At 36.3% G+C, this 23,944-nt stretch overlaps 2 protein-coding genes across 28 annotated transcripts in view; one reads left to right on the forward strand and one right to left on the reverse strand.

The window, feature by feature from the left end:
- SCFD2 (sec1 family domain containing 2) overlaps positions 1–11,083 on the reverse strand; it is a 345,681-nt gene extending 334,598 nt beyond the window's left edge. Inside the window, exons 1-2 of one of the 2 annotated variants that reach the window (XM_039845191.1) lie at positions 10,107–11,080; positions 7,909–8,074 (exon numbers count right to left, since the gene is read on the reverse strand). In XM_039845191.1, coding sequence (XP_039701125.1) covers positions 7,909–8,074; positions 10,107–10,944 — 1,004 coding nt within the window. In that variant the 5' untranslated portion in view covers positions 10,945–11,080. Of the gene's footprint in view, positions 1–7,908; positions 8,075–10,106 lie in introns of both variants that reach the window. The other variant, XM_039845192.1, reaches the window with a different exon arrangement.
- A 6,204-nt stretch (positions 11,084–17,287) lies between these two features.
- The window catches only part of FIP1L1 (factor interacting with PAPOLA and CPSF1), a 71,981-nt gene continuing 65,324 nt past the window's right edge, over positions 17,288–23,944 (forward strand). For 4 of the 26 annotated variants that reach the window (XM_039845202.1, XM_039845220.1, XM_039845209.1 and 1 more), the window contains exons 1-5: positions 17,289–17,585; positions 18,732–18,776; positions 18,874–18,913; positions 22,522–22,579; positions 23,654–23,757. In XM_039845202.1, the coding sequence (XP_039701136.1) occupies positions 17,501–17,585; positions 18,732–18,776; positions 18,874–18,913; positions 22,522–22,579; positions 23,654–23,757 (332 nt within the window). In that variant the 5' untranslated portion in view covers positions 17,289–17,500. Of the gene's footprint in view, positions 17,586–18,731; positions 18,777–18,873; positions 18,914–22,521; positions 22,580–23,653; positions 23,758–23,944 lie in introns of all 26 variants that reach the window. The other 22 variants (XM_039845204.1, XM_039845215.1, XM_039845206.1 and 19 more) reach the window with 8 other exon arrangements.

Consider the following 23,944-nt stretch of genomic DNA (forward strand, 5'->3'; position numbering starts at 1 on the left):
CTTAAAATATTTTTTTATAAACCAGAGTACCCATCATTTCTGAATTCATCGGTTTATTTAGATGTTCATTCAACTAAGCATGTGATAAAGAGTTGGTATGATATAGTAAAAATAGAAATGTGCCTTAGAATTAAATAAATAAATGTATATATTAAATCAAGGTAATAGATACAGAAAACATTGTTAGTTGCCAGAGGTAGGGGGTAAGAGAAATGGCTGATGGGAATCAAAAGGTACAAACATCATTTTAAGTCCTGGGGATGTCATGTACAGCATGTTGACTATAATTAATAATACTGTATTGCATATTTGAAAGTTGCTTCGATAATAAATGTTTAAAGTTTTTATCATAAGAAAAAAATCTGTAACTATGGCATTGGATGTCAACTAGACTTATTGTGATCATTTTGCAATATACTATACAAATATCAAATATTTATGTTGTACATCTGAAACTGACATGTTTTATGTCAATTATACCTCAATAAAAAAGTGGCAAAAAGAAGACAAAAAAATTTTTTTAATAACCTAATTCAATCACTTTGGGAAAGTTTGCCTTAGGGCAGGTTATTTAAATCTCTCTCAACTTCCACAAAAACAGACAAAAATTAATATCCACCTTGTAGAGTTGTTTTTAGAATTAAGTGAAATAATGCATTTTAAAACATCTAGCACAATGCCTGACAAAATTCAGGCACTCCATGTATCCTTCCATCCTTCTCACTGACCTAGACAATGAGGTGCATTTGGGAAAAAGTACACAGAAAATTCCTATTCTGCAGGAACTTAATTAAAAAAATAAGATATACATATACACATACATATAATAAAACCAATCAGCAATACTAGACAGTGACTTAAGTGCTAAAATGAAATACATACGGCTTTTCATCAACTTATCATTTTTATACTTGGCCTTAAATCTAATAAGACTTATTCAATTATTTATTCATTCTTTCATTCAATTTACTAGCACTTAAGAATGCCAGACACAGCTATTACCTCCAAGGAATTTACAATCTAGTAGGGGAGACAGACATGTAACAAATAATTACAGTGTTTGGCATTTTAATAGAAGTTTTAAAGGAAAGAAGGGTTCATTAAGGGAGGAAAGACAATGAATGTAGTGAGGAAAGCTTTGTACAGATTCCAAAGTAAGAGACAGCAAGTGTCCTTTTTAGGATTATAGAATCCTACCTTAAGCGAGCTTAAAAAGGAAGGAGTGTTTTATTTAAATCTAATTTCCATTTACGTTTCAATAGAAATCCATTAACATGATTAAAAATCCAACACATAAACTGGTATACGTAGTAAGACATCTCCCACCTTCCTCTTTCTTTATTCATTTTACTAACTTCTCAGTATGCCCCAGCCACTCAGTGCCCCTCTACAGAGGCAGCCAATGTCATCAGTTCCTTATATATTTTCCTAATATATTTAATGTAAATGTGAATATATACCTCCTCTTTCTACAAATAGGTGTGCTACACCTTGCTTTTTTCAATTGAAGTATGTCATTGAGCTTACTGCTTACCAGTATATAAACGACTTCATTCTTCACTCTATTTTAATATGTGAGTATTACTTCATTAATATGTGAGTATTATTTCGTCGTATGAATGTACCACAGTTTACTGAACTGATAGACACTGAAGTGACCTCTGGTCTTGCTATTACAAATACTGTAGTGATTAATAAATGTAAAATATCATTTTACATGAGTGCAGAATACATATATGAAATAAAATCCTAAAGTAGAATTGCTGGGTCAATTTTGCTGTATTTTGCTAACCCAAATGAGAGTATTTCAAATACTCAACAATTAGAGTCTAACATTCTCAAACTAACCTCTCCTATGCTCTGGTTTGGCTTCATGCTCTGTATCTTAGTCCACGACCTCACTCCACTCATGGATACGGCCCTGGCAACATTCATCGCCATGCATTCCATCAGCAAATATCTTGAGTACTGTTCTAGGTGCTGAAGACATAGCAGTAAATAAAACAGACAAATATCCTTCCTGTCATGGAACTCTCTAATGGGAAATTCTCTGCATCACTTTCTAGGAGGGGGAGAGACAAATATACAACATAAGTAAGTATATTAGAAAATGATTAGTGCTAAGGAGAAAAACAATAAAACAAGGAAGGGAAATATGAAGTGCTAAGATGAACAGAAAAGGCCTAAGAAGGAAGAAAGGAAATATGGGGCAAGAATGATCTAGGCAGAAGGAATAGTAAGAGCAAAAGCCATGTGGCAGGACAGCAAGTACCCTATCGGAGGAATAGAAAGAAGTTTAGTGTGGCAGGAAAGAAGCAAGTTAGGGGGAGAGAATAAGAGATCGAGTCAGAGAAAAACCAGAAAGGCAGCTGGTACACAGTCTTGTAGGACATTGTAAGGTCTTTGGCTTTCACTGTGAGGCGTATGGGGAGCTATGGGAGAAATGGGTCTTGGACCGAGCAGAACCAATAGCACCACAAGTGCTGGGTTAGGCCAGAGCCAGAGGCACCTGCAGAGACATAACAAATGCAGGTAGGACATCAGGCTAAGGGTGCTTAAGGAACTGAAAGAATAATAGGTTAGGGAGAGTAGAGATGGGTCAGAGAATAGAAACCCACTTAAACAGAAGGAAAATAGAGGAAAAGAAAAGATTCTGCTTCCTTCTTGAACAAAATATTCCATATAATCCTGGGACCAATGGACAGGGACTGGAAAGCCATGTGATAATGTATTTAAGTTATCAATTTCTCATTTGCACTGGCAGTAATTTCAATGGCTATAATTATAAGTAGCCTTTTATAAAATTATATTAGCAATAAATTTTGATTATCAACGTTTGTATCATAGAAACTTGCTTTTTAAAGATTATTACATTGCAGACACATTATTTATTGCAAAGCACCCAACTGGTTTGGATTTTAGTACTAACTTTTTTATCCTCACACTAATTTCATTGAGAAGTTTCTGGGAGGTGGTATTGGAGGTAGTAGTAGTGGTTGTGATTTTCATAGAAGTATATGATATTCTGGGAAAGCTGAATTTATTTTAATACTTCTTTTGCAGAAAAATTAATCAATTAAATTCTCTGAGTCTTCCAAGCAATTATATTAAATTCTCCCAACTATTGCTTTATTTTTTCTTTTTAAAATTTTTTTTTTTACTTTTTCGATTACAGTTGACATTCAATATTATATTAGTTTCCGGAATACAACATAACAATTTAACTTTCATATACTTCAAAATGTGATTACCACACTAAATCCGGTAATCACCTGTCACCAAGTAAAGTTATTACAATGTTATTGACTATATTCCCCTTCGCCTTTTTACCTATTCCCCAATCTTCTCTCTTTTGGCAACCATCAGTTTGTTCTCTGTTTCAGATCTTTATTTGCTTATAATATTCTCACCACCTATCTTTTTACCTTCTGCGACCTGACTTCTAGTCTCACCATTTCACCAAACTTGCTCTCAGTAAAGCTTTCTTCTTTATTCTGATCCCTCTAGAACCAATCACCACTTTTAATATTTATGACCATATTCTCATACTTGGGTGGCACTCAAAGCTCATATTCCCTGACAACACTCACTCATAGTGTGAAAGGAAAAGGCACCCACTGAAATCAAAGACCAGGAGGGAAAAATATATGTGGTGCTCAGAGGCAGAGCCAAGTCACAGCTAGGGCTCATTAGGAAGAATTTTTACTTTAAACCCAAGAGCCCAAGTCATCTAGGCTACAGGTCCCCAACCCCCAGGCTGCAGACCAGTACTGGTCCATGGCCTGTTAGGAACTGGGCCACACAGTAGGAGTTGAGCAGCAAGCAAGTAAGCAAAGCTTCATCTGTATTTGCAGCCACTCCCCAGCACAGTTAAACAGAAAACAGTTAAAATTCAGTCTGTCTGACGTCAAGGCCTTGAACAGGCTTTTTCCAAGTTCTTGCCCCTTAGACCCTTGGAATTATGTTGTCCTTTCCAAAGTCTGATTAACAGTTCTTCCTTTGATTCTGTTAGCTATCCAAGCTCCTATAATAAATTCCATTTTTACTGAAATTAGCCAAAATTGATTTCTGTTGTTAATGTAACTATTATATTAAACAAATAGGCTTCCCTAAATCAAATCATGAAGTAACTTTACTTTTGTCTCTTCAAATCTATTCACGAGACTTGCTCTTCTCTGGCCCCTGAACAGAAGTGAAGACAGGGGCTCTGAAGTCAAACGGTCTGGGCACAAATTCTAGCTCCACCTCTAGCTACCTATGATATTTACTGTCTCTTTGCTTCAGTTTCCTTACCTGTAAAATGGGGGAATAACAACACCTACCTCATTGGGTTAATAGAAAACTTAGACTTCCCAAATGAAAAATGCCTGGAAGTGTACTTGGCACATAGTAAGTCCTGAAAAATGTTAATATTGCTGGTAGCAGTGGTGGTCCAATGAGCTTGCCTTTCTTCCTCATAACCCATCTTATCAAGCCCTGACCATTCCTGTTTCCATACCTATGCTTATGCTAGCCTTCTCTTCTTTTCTAAATCCTTCAAGACATAATTAATTCAAATAGCACCACTTCCACAAGGCCCACATTGATTTGGAAAGACTACATTAATCTATTTTGTTTGTGGGAATTATATAATTTGTAGCAGACATGTGAGTCCTGGTTTCATATAATATCATTGTTTTTTAATTGTACCTGTGTGTAAATCACGACTATCTCAACAAGAAAAAGTGTTTCTTGAAGCCAAGAATGATATTTTATATTCTTTTATGTCCTTCCTATTACTTAGTCCACAGTAGGGGGTCACAGTAAGTCCTTAATATTTAACTTGGCCCTCTGAACAGCTAAAAGTATTTCCACAATTTTCACAATTATTTTAGGGTTTGTATAGCTACAAGCCTTTAGGCCTGTTTCATTATATGTGTTGCTGAAGTTGCACATGGCACATGTTTTTACTATGTATAAGCTTACAAAAAAGGCTACAGAATTTTCCATTTTCTTCCCACATGAGGCATCTAATATATGTTAATTATCTACTCCCCAAAAAAGTTGAAACTTAAGGAGTTAAAAATTAATTCCAAAAATGATAGGAAATTCCAAATGTATCTACTACTATTAAGATTTGAAAGTACAATGCCAAAAGGTTTCTGTTTTGTTTAAAAATTAAAAATGTAAAGATATGGGAAACACATACTCACACACTTTTTCCCCTTCTAATACATTTTTTTTCTCAGAAGAATTATTGAGGAAGGACAAAGCAGAGAAGGTAATTAGTACCTTTTTATTGTTACGTTTGTCGAGAAATGTTCTTTTATTTTTGAAACTCCGAATAACATAAAGTACACCATCTTCTTTCTCTAATTTCTCAAACCACATCAAAAAATACATAGAAATAAAAACTTTTCCCATTGATGCCCAAGAGATTATAATTTACATATTAAAAGACGACATTGTTTCATAGCTATATGGGCAGTTTTTTAGTGATGTGGAAAAGTCAACTGGAAAAGAAAAATTAAATAAGCCTAGACTCAATTCCATGTGAATTGGGGGTCCTAGTGAGTGCAATCAGGCAAGAGAAAGATATAAAAGGCATCCAAATAGGAAACGAAGAAGGCAAACTGTCACTATTTGCGGATGACATGATTCTCTAGATAGAAAACCCTAAAGACTCCACAAGAACACTACTAGAAACAATAAGCGAATACAGTAAAGTCTCTGGATATAAAATCAATGTTCAAAAATCCATAGCGTTCCTATACTCTAACAACGAAGTGTCAGAAAATTGGAAAAAATAATTCCTTTTGCAATTGCAACAAAAAGAATAAAATACCTAGGAATAAATTTAACAAAACATGTAAAGGACCTATATAATGAAAGCTATAAGATCCTATTAAAAGAAATTGAAAAAGATACAAAAAAATGAAAAGATATTCCGTGTTCTTGGATCGGAAGAATCAACATAGTTAAAATGACTTTATTACCTAAAGCATTAAACAAATTTAATGCAATCCTCATCAAAATACCATCGGCATTTTTTAAAGAAATAGAACAAAAAAATCATCAGATTTGTATGGAAGGACAAAAGACCCCAAATTACCAAAGCAATCCTAAGAAAAAAGAACGAGGCTGAAGGCATCACTCTGCCTGACTTCAAATTATACTACAAAGTGACAGCAATCAAAACAGTGTGGAATTGGCTGGAAAACAGACACAAAGACCAGTGGAACAGAATCTAGAGTCCAGAAGTAAATTCATATTTATATGGGCAAATAATTTTCGACAAAAAAGCCAAAAACATACAGTGGAGAAAGGAAAGCCTCTTCAATAAATGGTGCTGGGAAAATTGGAAAGCCACCTGCAAAAGAATGAAATTAGACTGCTGTCGATCACCACATACCAAAATTAACTCAAAATGAATTAAGGACCTGAATATAAGATCTGAAACAATAAAATGCATAGAAGAAAACATAGGAACTAAACTCATAGACCTTGAACTTAAAGAGGATTTTATGAATTTGACCTCAAAAGCACGGGGAGTAAAAGCAAAAATAAATGAAGGAGACTACATCAAACTAAAAAACTTCCACTCAGCAAAAGAAATCGTCAACAAGGTAAAGAGACAATCATCTGAATGGGAAAATATATTTGCAAGCAACGCCTCTGATAAGGGCCTATTAACCAAAATATACAAAGAACTCGTATGGCTCAATAACAACAAAAAAAAATGATCAAATCAAAAAATGGGCAGAGGACCTGAACAGACATTTCTCCCCAGAGGACATACAAATGGCCAACAAATATATGAAAAGATGCTCAACATCGCTAGCTATTAGGGAAATGTAAATCAAAACCACAATGAGATACCATCTCACACCTGTTAGAATGGCTACAATCAACAGGACAAGCAATAAAAAATGTTGGAAAGGATGTGGAGAAATAGGAACCCTCATACACTGCCGGTGGGACTGCGAATTGGTACAGCCACTATGGAAAACAGTATGGAGGTTCCTCAAAAAACTAAGAATTGATCTATCTTATAATCCAGCAATCCCTCTACCAGGTATTTACCCCAAGGACTTGAAAACTCATATCTGAAAAGAAATTTGCACACCAATGTTCATAGCAGCATTATTTACAGTAGTCAGGACATGGAAGCAATTGAAGTGTCCTATGATCGATGATTGGCTAAAGAAGCTGTGGTACATACATACAATGGAATATTATTACTCAGCTATAAGAAGAGATGAAATACTGCCATTTGCGACAACATGGATGGAACACGAGATAATCATGCTAAGTGAAATAATCCAGACAGAAAAAGTTGAAAACCACATGATATCACTTAAATGTGGGATATAAACCTAAAAGCAACAAATGAACAAGACAAACAAACAGAGACTCATGGATATGAACTATAGATTAGTGGTTACCAGAGGAGTATTGAGTAGTGGTTACTAGTAGGGTGGGGAGGAGGAGTAAAGAGGGTCCAGTATAAGGGGGCAGGGGGAGGGTGAAGTGAGTAAATGGGATCAAATATATGGTAGCTGAAGGAAACTGGACTTTGGGTGGTGAACACACAATAGAATATACTGATGTCAAATGATAATGTAGACCTGAAAATTATATGATTGTATTAACCAATGTTACCCCAATAAACTTAGTTTAATAAATAAATAAACGAATAAATAAATAAATAACACCTCTATAAAATTCCATACTTGTTGGCTTATTGTTTAATGAATATGGTTATTTCAAAGTTAAGAAAAAATGCTTTTTTTTTTTAATGCTATCTACTATGCATTTTTCAACCAGAACAACGCTTTCTTGTTTTCCTTTCTACAAAATACTCTAGGAGAGAAAGAAAAGGGAAGAGAGAGCAGGATAAGAGAGAAAGAGAAAAACTACATATCCTACTTGGATTGGGCGAGACAGCCTGGTGCAACCATATTCTGTTTCTCCTCATTCTGCAGTGCGGTGAGCTCTACCATGTTAACCATCACGTCATTAGTGTGGCCAGGAAGCTGGGGAAGCACTGAAATGATCTTCTCTACTAAGTTGTCCCCATGATGTCCAACCATTCCTGTTTAAAACAGACAGAAAATATGAACTCACAAAATGTGAGGGGGGAAAAAAAAGGTGGATTAATGTTTTATAACAGCCTTTATATCAAAAATAACTTACGTGTTTATTTTCTGATACAAAATCAATAACACAGTGCCTAGCAGTTTGCCCTCTGTAACACTAACCAAGCTCACAATTACCTAGTCAACGTATGCCTTATGTTTTGGACTTAATGCTCCATGAGGGCAGGCCCTGTGTCTGCTCTGGTTACTACTATATTGCCAGCACCTAGCACACTGCCTTCATAGGTATCAGTAAATATTGAATGAATAAATAAATTACTAGCATATAGTTATCCAGGTAAAGTGTCATAGGATAATAATATCCCAAACTTTAGAGCCAAATTTTTACTGGTGAAGACCTAAAGACCCAGAAGAGCTTAGAGACCTGCACAGAATAGCAGATCTTCTCTCTGCTAGACCTCCGACTTCATAAAGGCAAGTGTTTAACTAGTTCATCTTGCACCCCTCATATCTTCTAGTAGACAACTTGGCAACGAGTGGCTCTCACTAAATATTTTGTAGATGAAGGAAAGAATAAATGAATGAATAGTAACAGTTTGCAGTGATAGAGGTATATATAGAGTGCTTTTTGTGTATCAGGAACTGCTCCAGGTACTTCACATGTATTAACTCTTTTAATAACAAAAGAATAATGAACTCAAATTGAAATTCAAGATCAACAACAGTTCAATACTTTCCATGAAACCAAGTTATCTTTCAAAAAGCCATCATTGCTTGGAAGACCTCATTCCAACAATGGGTGGGACTTGGCACATTTTATTGTTTTGATCCCATCCACTTCAAATCAAATAACATTTGGCATCCTAATGTCTATCTCTATCTCTATCTCTGTCTCACTATTGCTTTTTGCCTTGTCATGTTAAATGGACAGAAGAACTAGGTACAAAAGATCAAACCAGTAATTCAAGGAATCATCATTATCACCGTCATTATCTTCATCACAATAGCTAATATTTATTGAGAGCTTATGACGTACCAGTTTTTAAGCTCCATATTGTACACTTATTATCCGCTTAATTCTTAGAAAAACCCTGATAGGTATTATTATGCTCATTTATAGAGTAGAAGAGTCAGTTAAAATAACTTGCTCCAGACTATACAACTTGTAAATTACCAACCAAGAATTCAAACTCAGGAGGCAAATAATTCCAAAAACTACACTCTTTATTTAAAAAAAAAAAAAAAAAAAAATCAGGCTCATAGAAGTGACTTAAGACAGAGATAGCATGATTGCTTCTGAGGTGACTTCTGCTGTTTGCTGTTAAAGAAAAGAGTTTCTCTATAATCAGTAGAATATTCTTTGCTTAGGCCTGGAAGGAACCACATGTTATTTGTCTATGATTTATGGTTGTCTCCCCAGCACTCAGACTATGAGCGCCACCACATTAAATACTTGCTGAATGAATATCTAGTGACTATAAGTGACCCTGAGATCTAGAGGGGTCAAAGTCTCTAAGTGAATTGTATCTTTAAACTAAGCCTGGAATGGACATACATTTTTTAATACTCCTTTAAAGAAACCTAAAACTCAACTCTCTATTTCATGTTTTGTCACAGTTTCCTTCCACTAGGTCATCTGTTAACACCTCTCTAACAAATTAGAGGCCTCTTCTGAAGGACTGTTCGAAATACTGGCATCCGCACATTTCTGAAAGGTTCTCAAGTAGACAGTTCTCAATATCAGCATAGTTACATTTTTCCATTCCCTTGGGCTAGATGCAGTTGTTATTGTTTAATAAGGCAGTGCATGTACATGTATTTTTATCCATTACAGCATTTACCAAATTGATTGTACTTGCTAATTTGCTTGTCTGTATCTCCCTCTAGACTAGAAACTCTGTGAGATCTGGGACTATGTCCATCTTTGTATTCTCAACCTGACATATTCTAAGAGGTTAATAAAATATATGCTGAATCAGTGTAAGTCTCGAAACTGGTTTTGAAAATCTCCACAGTAATCTCACCTACCTGTGAGATCCAGAGTTCTGTCCACAAACACCACTGATGCCCTGCTTGTGGAAGTCTTTCTCCTGTTCTTGGCAGGGGCATAATTGGCCAGATCTGCAGCGATGATCCGACTGAGGGAACCTACAGCAAAACACTCCTCCCGAACACCTAAATGTTCACACAGAGAACTGAGGCCTGACACCAGGCACCTGATCTGCAGTAGCAGCTCAGGGGTCAAAGCAGTGGAATCCACCTCACCCAAGCTTCCCATCCTCTTCTTGTCCAGCCGAGCACTGTTAAGGAGATCCACATCTTGGGGAAGCAGCGGGAAAAGGCAAGCAAAGGCTGGAGTCAAGGCAAGGTAGGGACTAACAGGGGCGAGCAACAATGGGACGTGAAGTACCTCGGCGGTATAGTTCATGCTGCCCATCCACTCACACAGCTTCTCCTCCAGTTGCTCGAATACGGGCTGCTGCCCCTCCAGCTCGGCTGCTGCCGCTGCTGGAACATGATTAGCAGTGAGGTGGACAGCATGGTTCGTGGCCGTGACCACTACACAGTATTGGAAGTGACTGCGGCAGATGATGTTCCGTAGAGTTTCCACGGTTCGGCCTTTCAGTAGGCAGCTCAGCACAAACACTGCCTTGGGCTGCTTAGCTCCGCCAGCAACTGCTGCAGGCTCGAACTCCCGCAGGTGACACGCAGGTCCCCCCACAGCCTCCAGGAGCCGGGTAGATCCGCAGCCCCAGTGCAGGCTTTCAGCACAGGCGGCGTCCAGGTAGACCAGAGCTCGTTTCACCTTGGCCAGCACCTGCTCCCAGCCCTGTTGGGTAAAGGACTGCACGCCCAGGGCGCTCATAGTTGGGGATTCGCAGACTTGGGCACTCAAGAACAGGAACTTTTCTCAGAACTCACGGCTTCCGGAAATGGGGCTCCCTGAGACTTTGACAATCAACACAGTGCACGCGGTGCCGCGTCTTACTTGCCCAGTGGCTGCGCGCGATGATGACGTAAGGGAATCATGATTGGCTTGCGCCAAGATCCCGCTCGCGGAATAATGCTGAGGGTTGGGAAGAAGTCAGCGAGGCTTGGTGGTTCCGGAGTTCCTCAAAAATTCAGGGACAAAAAGAGCTGCTTAGGAACTAGCTGAACTATGTTCTTTTTCTCTCACTGTCTGCTCAGATTACCTTTTTCATGCCCCTGAGAATTCAAAGTTTGATATCTTCCCTGGAAATGAACACATCTCTGTAGAAGTACAGCCACTTTTCCCGGACTAAACTCAGAGCAGCCAAAGATAACCAACTGTAATGTTTTGTAGTTTATAGATTGTTGTCAGATACGTTGTTGCACACAGGCTGAATAACAAACCTACGAGTCTCATTTTCACTTTCTCTGTCTTCACGCTCTTCTCTCGTCAATAAATCTTTGTCTACTTCAAAAATCTTTTTTTTTTTAGTGGTTTAAAACACAAATTTATTATTATTATTATTATGGTGACAATGGTTAACGAAATCCAGTAAGTTTTAGGTATACAATTAAACAGTAAGTCATATATATTGCATTGTGTGTTCACCACCCATAGTTAGATTTCTTTTTGTCGCCACATATTTGACCCATTTTACTCCATCCAGCTTCCCTCTCCCCACTCTCCCCTGTCCTCTGGTAACTACTACTCTATTGTCTATGTCCATGAGTCTCTGTTTGACCTGTTCATTTGTTGCTTTTAGGTTTATATCCCACATATAAGTGATATCATATGGTTTTCAACTTTTTCCGTCTGGCTTATTTTGATTAGCATTATTATCTTAAGGTCCATCGTGTTGTCACAAATGGCAGTATTACATCTCTTATGCCTGAGTAATAGTCTGTTGTGTATACATACCACATCTTTATCTAATCATCCAGCCCCTTTTCGCATTTTTGTTGTCACTGCCTTAACACACCACCTTCACTCAGTTGAACAATTACAGTGATCCCCATCATTTCCCAGCTTTCCATCTCTTCCAATCCAATTTAAACTAATCTGGTACTATTTTCTTGCCTAAAAGCCTCTCCTGGCTCAGTTGTCTACAGGATACAGCCAGACTCCTTAAAATGGCACCAAAGTCCTTCACGATTTTCTCAGTTTCTCTCCAGCTATTCCCAGCCAGGAACATTACATACCTGCACAAGGAAGTCAACAGATAGAGCTCAGAATGTTTCATGGGTTCAATTCATTCAACTAGTAGTATTAAGCACTTACTAAGTATAATCACTGTGCTAAGTTCCAAAGACATGTGGTAAATAAAATACATTCACTGATCCACAAAGAATTTATGCCTGGAAAACTCATAGCAAAAATAATCATTCTAATGATAACTTCTATGTCAGAATTTTCCTAAGTCACCACTGCTACTACCATCACCCTGTCCTCCCCTCAGCTCCACAACTTGCAACACTCAGTTGATACCTCCGCTAAATACTTGCCATATCATGGGCTAAGTTTTAACATACTTGTTTTTCTTAACATATCTATTCTGCTAGATCATGGATTAGAGGCCTGGTATTCCCAACACTAGAACATAGCAGGTGTTCAATAATTGTTGAACAGATGTTCAGTTCATATCTGTATAATAAATATCATAGTCAACCAACTTTTAATGGACTTGCATGATGTTCCAGACACTGTGCCGGACATTGAGGATATAAAGAGAAATAAGCCACAATCTTGCTTTCAAAAGAATCTGAATTAAAAGGACCCATACATACAAAACAAGCCAGTGCAATAAAATGTTACAGAAGTGATAATCTTTTTAATGTATGAGACTTACAAATGAGAAAAAATAAATTCTGACTGGGTAAAGTAAAAAGGGAAGTGGTCAGAGTTTCATACAGGACATGAATTTTGAGTTGCCTTCAAAGAAAACCAGGTGTTCACAGGTGTTCAGGATGGGGAGGAGCATTTCTGGGAGTCCAGGCTAAAAGAGCAGCATGAACAAAACTGCAGAGTCATGAAACCATACAACATGTCCTTTGGAACTATAAACAGTTTAGTATAGCTGCAGTGTATTGTATGAAGGGAGACCCAGAAGAAACAGGAGCTAGGAACTAGAAAGGAAGGGACTAGATCAGAGTGAGTCTTATTTTTTATTCTAAATAGTAGCAGCCAAGGGAGAACTATGGAAGTATTTTTTAAAGTGGAAGTAAGTTGTATATATCTGGAGTTTAGAAAAAAAGAAGTAGACAATATTTTAAATGCAGTAAGATTTTGAGCAAGGAGGAGAGTTAGGAAAGAGTAACGGCAACCACTTGAGCCAGAGTATACAAGGATACCCACCCGTAAAGGGGATAGAGTGAAAGGTGTCTAAGGAGGTGTGAAGAAGATAAAGTCAAAAAGCCTGGTGATTAGATTGAGAAAGAGAGCGAGGCCAAGAGAAAATTTCTAATTAATGCCCACTTTTCTGTCTGGGTGTCCAGTAAGTGGCAGTTACTGAGATTGGGAAAAATCTTAAGAGAATCAGACTGGGGAATAAATATACTGAGTCAGTGGGACATGTTTTTGTTTATTCATTTGTTTTTTAATTGTGACAAAATACTCGTAATATAAAATTGGACATTTTCAAGTATACAATCCAGTAGCGTTGAGTATTTTCACATTGTTAGGCAACCAGTCTCCAGAACTTTTTCATTCTGTGAAACTGAAACTCTACAATATATCTATTAAGCAATTCCCTTTTACCCATCTCTCTTGCCCCTAGCAAACACCATTGTCTGTTTCTATGAATTGACTACTCTAGATATCTTATATAAATTAAATACAATATTTGTCTTTCTGTGACTGACTTATTTCACTTAGCACAATACCTTCAAGGTTCATCCATGTTAAAATATGTTTCAGAACTTCCTTCCCTTTCTTGCTCTCGAATGTTATGGCAGAGTTGAATTAATTCCTGCTAAAATTACATGCTTCAGATAATCAAATTTAACTTATTTAAATATGATTCGTATTTCTCTGCTTAAAATAACCAGCAATTATTTCCTATTCCTCATAAAGTCAAGCATATCTCCCTTCGCCACACTTCTAAGTCCTCCATATCATGATAAACTTAAGGATTTACTAAGCACTTTCCACGTGCTTGACATTGTAAGACAGGATCTGGTGACTGCAGGAAAAAAAAAAATTGTTCTCACCCTTAACAACTGTGCCGTTTACATAAAAGTGTAAATGTAATAGGAGATGATACAATTTTCCAGAAACAGCTAGCAATATAAAATTTAATGTTAAGATATGTCAGAATATAGAAGAAAATAAATAACTGGGGCTTAATTCCTCAAGGAGGTATCTAGAGAGGAAGTAAATCTCTCACATATGCTGTCATTCAGGTTGTTCACAAGGACAAAAGGCCTAAGCCATAACCCACCACCTACTTTCCTCTAGCTTGTCAAATGCTTTGACATTTGAGACCTCATTTTAGCTTTGTTATCCTCCCAAGAAGTGGGTGTAAAATGTTACTTTGACATAGCAATTTCCTGATGAGGAAACTGATGAACATTAAGATTTAAGCAACATATTTAAAGTTGGCAGCAAATAGCACAGTCAGACCTAAATGATATATTCATTCAAAACATATTTTTGAGTACTTGCTATCTACTAGATACTGAGCAAAGCACTGTTATTAAATCTTTAACTCATCATTTTAACCATCGTCTACCAAGCATTTCCTTTCAGTATTTCTCAGAGATATATTAAAACTATTGCTTTGTTATTGTTGTTTGCCAAGAACCAACAGATCTCACTAATACACACACACACACACACACACACACAAAACCCAATAAAATGGAAAACAAATATAATCAGAATATATGGAGTATTGTAATTTGATGAGGTCATAATTTTATAGATATCTTCAAGCTACCTATCTTTGGAGTCTCCCCTGGTGAGTACGGGGATAAAGACAAATTTAACTAAGGAAGCTTACCCAGGGAAGGAACACAATTTGGAAGGAAAGAAGAGGCCTCTTAAGACTGGTTATTAGGGATTTATGGGCTTCTCTGCTTGCAGAAATCTTCCTTTTCAAAGCTTAACACAAATGCTACCTCCACTATGAAGGCAATTCTGATGCATCATTATTCAGAATTTCTTCAGTTCAGTTTAAGTAATGCATTGAAAGACAGGCTCATTTCAGGCAGCTGAAAGGAGAAAGAGGCTCCTCAATAAAAGGCAATTGGTTCTCACCAAAGTTCATTATAAGCTCATGGAATGATAAACGGAAAGATAAATAGACAAGATTATAAGTGATTACCTTATGATACTCCCAAGCAGAATGTAAAACCTTCATTCTCTTACAGTCAGTAAAAGCCAAGATCTGTCCTTCTTGGGTCCTCTCTCGGTCCTCCTATCCTACTACTTTTCTTTCTAATCCTTATCACCACTTGACATACTATACACTTAGGTTTAGTAGCTGTCTCAGAATGAGAGCTTCATGAAAGGAGGCTTTGTTTTGCTCACTGCTAAATCTACATAGCCTAGAAGAGTTCCTGACACTTGGTAGACCCTCCATAAATATTTATTGAATAAATAAATGGGAGGAGATAAAATAGAATTCAGGAAAGATTTCAAAAAGTTGATTATACCTCAACAGAGTTCAGAAGGATGTAAGGGACTATCCTAAATGGATAAGGGAGACTGGGAATAGTCAGTACAAGACTATTCGAAGGTAAAGGGGATTGAAACCACATGATCTGTTTAAATAACACAAATGACATCATATTGCTGGATGTAAACACTTTAGCTTCTGTTGTAGAATATCCACCTTTTCCTTCGTAGGAGAGTTAATTGTTTACCAGCCTTTCACAATAGAGAGCTCCTTGAGGGCAGGGACTATGTTTTACTCATACCTTTACTTTCCAAGTTCTTAAACAGCAGATATTCAATAATCGTTAAATAAATAAATAAAACAATGTTGATTGTTTATAAACCTATTGATTTTTAAAACTAAAATGAATTTCTGTTGAAAAGTGAAGTGTCCTGTCTGAAAACATTAGAACCGAAAGGGACTTTAAAAATCATCTAATTCAGCTTTATTTTATGAATGAGAAAACTGAAGCAGGTTGATGGCCTGAGGTCATGCAACTAGGTACTTATACTTAATATAGTTAATAACTAGAATACCAGTTTTAACCCATCATGTGTCATGTTCTTGAAAGATGTGTTCTCAAAAGTGGCCTCAAAATATGGCACAATCTATTGAAATAAAAACTATACACACTTTATGCTCTATCTTGGAGAAACACTTGTAAAATTTGCAGGAAGTCATGGACAAGGATCTTCATTGTAGGGTTTTTGTGAGTTAAAGTGAAAAGTTGAAAGCAATCTAAATGTACACCAACAAATAGCCATATTCACTTTATGAGAGCAGTAATATGGAATACCATAAAGCACTAAAAAATGGACAATTTTTTATGTACTAACATGAAAGGATCTGTAAGATACTATTGAGTCAAAAAAGAAAAGCAATACGCAGATACATACATACAGTACTGTATCCCTTAAGATTAGTTAACCTCAGTTTCTCCAAAACAGTACAATTCACCTGAAGTTAATGTATATAAAGTTTCACAAAGATTCACACCAAATAACAAGGGTTACCTCTAGAAAGGAGGGTAGTGGATGGGGGGCGGGGGGGTGGCTCTTTGACCTTAACTACAACTATAATGCAAGGAGAATGTATTACTCATTTATTAGTTTTGCTTTCGTTAGCTGTTAAAATTAATTTTTTTCTTTTTGTTTATTTCTGTGTAAAAATATTTATTTCTACTAATAAAAAATTAATTTCTTAAGAAAGGGGCCATGAATTGTGATTTCTTCTCTAATGAGAAACGGGATTGCTAGGTAATGATTCTGTATCAAAGTTGATACAACCTGTAGAGAAAATAAGGCCTTTCGGAAGACTAAAAGACAAAAAAAGGTTGAGAAAAGAAAGTATCAAGGGCAGACGGGAACAATGGAGCACTCGCACGCAAGATCAATCCGGAGTTATTAGAGAGAAGGATGGGGGAGGGGAACCCCAATTTACTCTGAACGCCAAGAGAAAAATCAACGCTAAAATGGCAAAGCGGGATTCTGTGGGGGCGGGGGCCAACTACGATACGCATGCGCAGCTAGGCCCAGGAGGTCGCCGCCGCGGAAGCGAATCCACCTAGGGACGCCGCGCCGCTTGGCTGCTGCTGCGCCTGCGCAGGCGTGCCGGCGTCTGAGACTTCTTTGCCGCCGCCGCGGCTGCCCCGGATCCTCCCGGTGGCTTTGAGTCTCGCGCTTTCTTCGTTTGCTCGCTGGCGGGTTTGCGCCCCTCTCGCACCTTCGGGCGGTGAAGCTGGGGAAGGGGTTGGAGGGGGCTGTTGACTGCAGCCTTTAAGTTGTGCTCGGGGCGGCCATGTCGGCCGGCGAGGTCGAGCGCCTAGTGTCGGAGCTGAGCGGCGGGACCGGAGGGGATGAGGAGGAAGAGTGGCTCTATGGCGGTACGGAACTTCCTGTCCCTTCTCTCTTTCCCGGGTTCTCTCAAGCCTCCCCTCCCAGCTTGCAATCGGTCGGCGTCCCGGGCCCTTCACGCCGCCGCTTGGGGCCTCGTACGGATCCTAGTCTGGCCTAAGTCAGGCTGAGCGCGTTGTGCGCGCCTCCCCGCCCCCCTCGGCCTCACGCCCTGCCCACAACCCCAACTCGCACCCATCCTGCGGCGGCGGGGTCCAACCCCGGTCGCTGGCACGGGGCTTGGCCCCCATCCTCCCCCTCCTCCTTGCCGCGGCTTCTCGGCCGCCTGGCCTTCGCGCTCATTGCTCTTGTTTTTTATATCGATTCTAAGCAGTGTTCATGTGCTGCTTCTTGCCCCTTGGCTGTAGGATCCTCTTTCTGTCCCTTTCTTTCAGAAGCAGTCATTCTGTAAAAATAGATAAATAAAGTTGATGCCATAAAACTAACGTCTTGTTTCTTGATGGTCAATTTGTATGGAATGCACCTGCAAGGGTACTTCCTTGTCTGAAAGTTGTGCTTTAAAAATAATTAAAAGAGGAAGAGATGGAATACATTATGGCCCATAAAGAAAACCCCGCATGTCTCCTGTAATAAGGTGAACTTTTTTTAATTTAAGAGACTGCTCTTTAACCTACGTCATAGAAGTACCACATGTCCTTTAGGCTTACAGTTTTCAGTATCGTCTCTTCTTTAAAGAAATTTAGTTCATCTTGTACTTTTTGAAAGGGACTTGTTTAGAAATCTTTTTTAACTTTTATTAAGTCAGCCCCTTCTTGCCTGTTTCCGATATTAGATTTGAAAGTTAATATTTGTTCCTTGCCCAAAATGTGTATTTTTTTCTTTAGAATGGTATAGTAAAAGTACGTATTTGGCCACCATGCACCTCTTTGATGATGTGACTTTGACAAACTTTGATTTTGATAAACTTGTAAAATAAATTCAGTATCTTTGGTGGCAAGATTTAGCATTAGTAATACTCTTTGAAACGTAAATATGTAGGTTTTTTTTTTTTTTGCAAAGATCTAGAGGTCTTTCATATCAAATTTATTTTTATAAGAAGTAAAGGCTGAATTTTTTCATAAAAGGCAATCTTGTTAAGTCATTATAAGGTGATCTAACTTTGGATGTGCTTATAGGCCCATGGGACGTGCATGTGCACAGTGATTTGGCAAAGGACCTAGGTTAGTGCTTGTGATGATCACTTCAGATTTTCATAATACTAGTTTCTTTAAGTAGTTTGTTAATTTTATTTATTTATTTATGTATTTTTTTTGGTAGATGAAAATGAAGTTGAAAGGCCAGAAGAGGAAAATGCCAGGTTAGTGAAATTTCTCGTGATACTTAATTTAGATTGTTTTCTATCAACAAATTGTCAGAATTATGTCGTTAAAATTGTTGGTTTGATTACAACATTTTGACTAAAGGTTGGAAGATATTGAGTTCTTTGGAGTTTATTCCTCTTTCAAGACCTAATTTTATACTCATCTGTTTATTCGCTAGTAGCTTAGGGGACAGTTTTTGAAAGGTTTAATAATGTTTCACTATTAAGTAACTTTTTACTCTTAAGTGAGCACAACAGTGGAGTGTAGAGTAGAATCATTAGATGACTAAGAAAAAAGTTTTAACTTAAAATTTTTTAAAAAGCTATTTCACAGTTCATTAATATTTCTGATAGTGAAATGAACTTTGGTTATAATTTCAATGTTTTGTATTTCAGTTCAAATGGAATAAATGGGTTTGTTATAAGATTGATTTCCTTAATTAGATTACTAGAAAAGTTTGAGTATCCTTTACCAAACATATACAAGAAGCCAGAAGCATCCTAAATTTCAAAACAACTCACACATAAAAATCTATGGATATGCTAACATTACTCTGACCTTAGTATTGTATAATGGGGAATGGGGAATTAAAAAAAACAGCTTTTAAAGAATATTTGAGTTTAAAAAGTGGAAGAAATATCACTTCATACCCACTAGGATGGCTGTAATCAAAAGGACAGTGACAACAGATTTTAGTGAAGATATGGAGAAATTGGAACCCCCATATACTATTGATGAGATTGTAAAATGGTGCTGCTACTTTGGAAGAAACCTTGGCAGTTCCTCAAAAGGTTGCCGTATGATCCAGGAATTCCACTCCTAGATATACCTTAAGAGAAATGAAAACATGCATCTACCCAAAAACTTGTATAGTAAGTCCTCGATAACACTGTTGATAGGTTTGGTGAATTTAAGCAAAACTACCTATAACAAGACCAATTTTACCATAGGCTAATTGATATAAACAAGAATTACATTCCTATGGCATCTCATCAACCTTATAACAAAACTACACTGAATGAAAGAGTGTTATTCGAGCACCTGCTATACATGAATATTCATAGCAGTATTACTTATAATAGTCAAAAAAGGAAATAACCGGTGTTCATCAAATAATGGATAAATAAAATGTGTATTTATATAGTGGAATGCTATTTGGCAGTAAATAGAAAGAACGTACTTGTGTATTACAACATGTGTGAACCTTGAAAACATGCTAAATGAAAGAAGCCAGTCACAAAGGACTGCATATTGTATGATTCTATTTATATTAAATGGACAGAAAAGGTAAATCCATAGAAACAGAAAGTAGTGGTTGCCAGGACTGGGTACAGAGCTAAATGACTACTAATATTTACAAGGTTTCTTTTTGGGGTGATTAAAATATTCCGGAATTAGATAGCTGTGATAGTTGCACTATTCTATAAACATACTAAAGACCATTGAGTTTTACACTTCAAGTGAATAGATTGATATATGTCAAAGCTGTTACTTAAAAACAAGTGAGTGGAGGGAAGAATCGAGAAATGGAAAAAGAAATAGCTTAGGGGGTGCTGAAGTTAGAGTTGTCTTCTTCACTTAAAACTATCCCCTATATTGGAAGACTTTTTTTTCACTCATTGCTCTATCATCTGAAATTTTATCATTTAATTTTGAAATTTAGGTATCCAATTATAATGCTAATCACAGCCACGAAGTGAGGATTTGTATAATTTATAGTTATGAAAATAAATATTTTTTTCATGCCCTGTTCAGTTGGTCAGGAAATGAATTGATAACAGTGTAATTGAAGCTTATTTTCTGCTTTAACATTCTTTTTTAGTATATGCTGCTGAAGTGAGCGCATGATTTAACATTCTTTCATTTTAATTCCTCAGTTCACAGCTTGATTAAATTTATTGGAGAGACACCTACTTTTCCTGAGCATCACTGTCAAAATGTCTTTAGATTCCTTATTAAAATTTTATTTGGAGAGCTGTTAAATTTATTTCATCCCATGGAAAAGATTTACACTTAAAATTTTATTTTTCTGGAAAAAAGCTTATAATTTTATCATGTTTTTAGCATTTTATGATGATAGAGAATTAAAGCTTTAAAAAATCTTTTGGGGAATAGAGAGCTCCACCAAACCTGGTTTTTAGTGTCCTATCATTGTACATCATTGTATTGCCCTAACTGAACTGAGTCCTTGCTCTTCAGGCTTTCACGAGTTTCTTTGTGACTGGTTCATTGTTAAAACCTCTTCTTTACCATTGCATTATATCGTCTCCAGTTCTCTCATGTTTTATCTATCAATATTTTGGCTAAGTATACTACTACTTTGCGCCATAAAAAACAAGCTGAACTTGTTTCTAGCTACCTATAAGTTTATTTAAGCAGGCGGTTAATATATTGAAGAAATATAGTTGGATATTTGTTTTCTTGGGTCAAGCAGTAGAACAATGAAAATTTAAGATAAGGTATCAGTTTTTATCCTTCATTTTACTTTATTTAGAGATTGTATTATAAAATACCACTGAAGAGAATAAATTGATTTATATAAAAATTGCTTTAGACAGTAAAGTTTAGGAGATATTAGCAGAAATCTAATGAGAAGATCTTTGCACTCTGTCAGCATCTGGACTTTTTAAATTTTTTTATAAATGCTACTAAATAATTGTTAGTTGCTTTGTACTTGTATTTCCTTTTCTATGAAGTGAGGTTAATGGTTAAAATTCCCACTATGGAAATTATAATTATTAAAAATTTAAGAAATCAATTACACAGAGTACCAGAAGTTTTATTTGTTGGTTAATGGCCATATACTTGAGAATAAGACATATGAGAATAAGTGTTATATATCAATTTTGTTGTAACAGGGCAAATCAGGTATTAACTGGTCTTATAAAAGTAATTTGTTCTTTAATGAATCAAAATTAAGTCTGGAGCTGTCATTATTATCAAATTAGAAAGCAGTCTTAAATGAAGATAAACTTTTTTTATCTTAAAATTTATTTATTATACAACAAAGAACATACATCCAATAGGATTGTCGAAACAAAAAGCCAAGAAGAAGCATTTATGTTAATTGAATACTAAAAGAATTAATGTGATCATACCACAAATCTGAAAAGAGGAAACTGTTACCTAGTTCTTGGCAGTTACAGTAGTCCTGACACATAGTGGATGTTCAGTAAAGATTTAGGATAAATAAAATTGATTGTGTGATACATAGATTAAAAATGTAAAATTATACCCCACCATCAAATTGCAAATTTGAATTCGACATTAACAAATTGTGGAGGCAATTCCATTCTTTAAAAATTAATTTATTTTAATTAGTTTCAAGTATACAATACATTGGTTAGACATTTATATAATTTATAAAGGGATCCTCCTATTTGCTCCTCCTTCCATTCTATTTCTAATGTTGAGTGCGTATTTTATGCAAGGCATTGGGAATAGTGGAGTAAAACAGGTACAGTTTTCAGCATCTATTTTCTTACCATCCAGTGGAGACAATAATTTTAGGAAACTGTCAGACATAGCTTAAAATACTAGTGTACTCTATTCGTACTTCTGAAAAGTAATACTAGGCATGTGTACTTATTTTTGTTATTTGTAGTGCTAATCCTCCATCTGGAATTGAAGATGAAACTGCTGAAAATGGCGTACCTAAACCGGTAACACAAGGCTTTGAAATCTAGTTTTTTCCCTGTTTAAAATATTTATCAGTAGTTTTGTGTTCACTTAGGAAAAAAGCCAAAATTTAATGTGACTTTCAGTATCCTGCCTGATCTGGCCCCCTCATATTTCTTACCTCATATGCTGCCATCAAAAGTATAGCAATGAGAAGTAGTGAGAAGAGATTTCAGATGAAATAGAGCATCTGCAAAGGCTTGATGTTTCTTTCAAGGAACTGAATGGTGTGGTAGATAAACTAAATAAATCATAGCCTGATCTTTAAAGCAAACATTGAGTCCTGAAACTCATTTAATTGCTATAGTTTTTTAGCAAATATTTTTTTTTAGTATAAGTAACATTATTTAAACTCATGCCAGTTAAAAGTGATGTTTTTTGAGGGGTAGTGGTAGTGAACATTATCTCTAGTCCTTTGACTATTTTAACATTCCTAATCCTATTAAAAAAAAAAGGAAATTGTTATTCTGCAAGTTTTAATTTGCATACAAAAAGTATTTTGTCTAGGTGGTTGACTTTTATTTACTATTATGTGACTATTATAGCCTTTTAGAGCCAAAACAAAACCTTTGTAAATGGCTCTATTTTTACTCATAGAAGCCGTATTCTCTCAACCATTTGCATGCAAGGCCACCTCTAGGTGTAAATGAATGCTCCTTAGAACTATTTGGCACTTAACTCTGACTCTTAAAATCGTTTCCATCTTAATTTCATATTCTTTTTATCCAGAATTTCTCAAATACTATTCTTATATCTTTTATCTTCTCTATATCTTAGTAAACTGCCATAGATCCTGTTTGCAAGAGCAAGTTATCAATAGTAGAAAAAAACATGAGGTGTTATTTATAAAAAGGTAATGATAAATAAGGTTTTATGTAACATTCTCATCTCTTTATCATGTAAAATATAAAAGTTATAAATGAGGTGAAATAAGTAGAGCTATGAGCTTTGTTTCTGCAAAACTAGCTTAAGCGCAATATGATTACTTCTTCAGTTATTCATATTAGATGTTGAAATGGATTATTGAATGTATTTTATAATTGTTTATGTTGGTATAGAAAGTGACCGAGACTGAAGATGATAGTGATAGTGACAGTGATGATGATGAGGATGATGTTCATGTCACTATAGGAGACATTAAAACAGGAGCACCACAGTATGGGTAAGTTATTTTTAAGAAACAATTGTATGACTAAGTCAAAAATAGTGGGCCTATATCACACCATTAGTTGTTGGTTTCATTGTTTTTGCATTTTTCCATCTTACCATAATATGAAAGAACTATTGTTAAAATTTCACATGAGTTGTTAAGAGAATAGATCTTAAAAGTTCTCATCACAAGAAAAATA

This window comes from Pteropus medius, unplaced genomic scaffold (assembly GCF_902729225.1).
Source record: "Pteropus medius unplaced genomic scaffold, Ma_sr-lr_union100, whole genome shotgun sequence".
NCBI lineage: Eukaryota > Metazoa > Chordata > Mammalia > Chiroptera > Pteropodidae > Pteropus > Pteropus medius.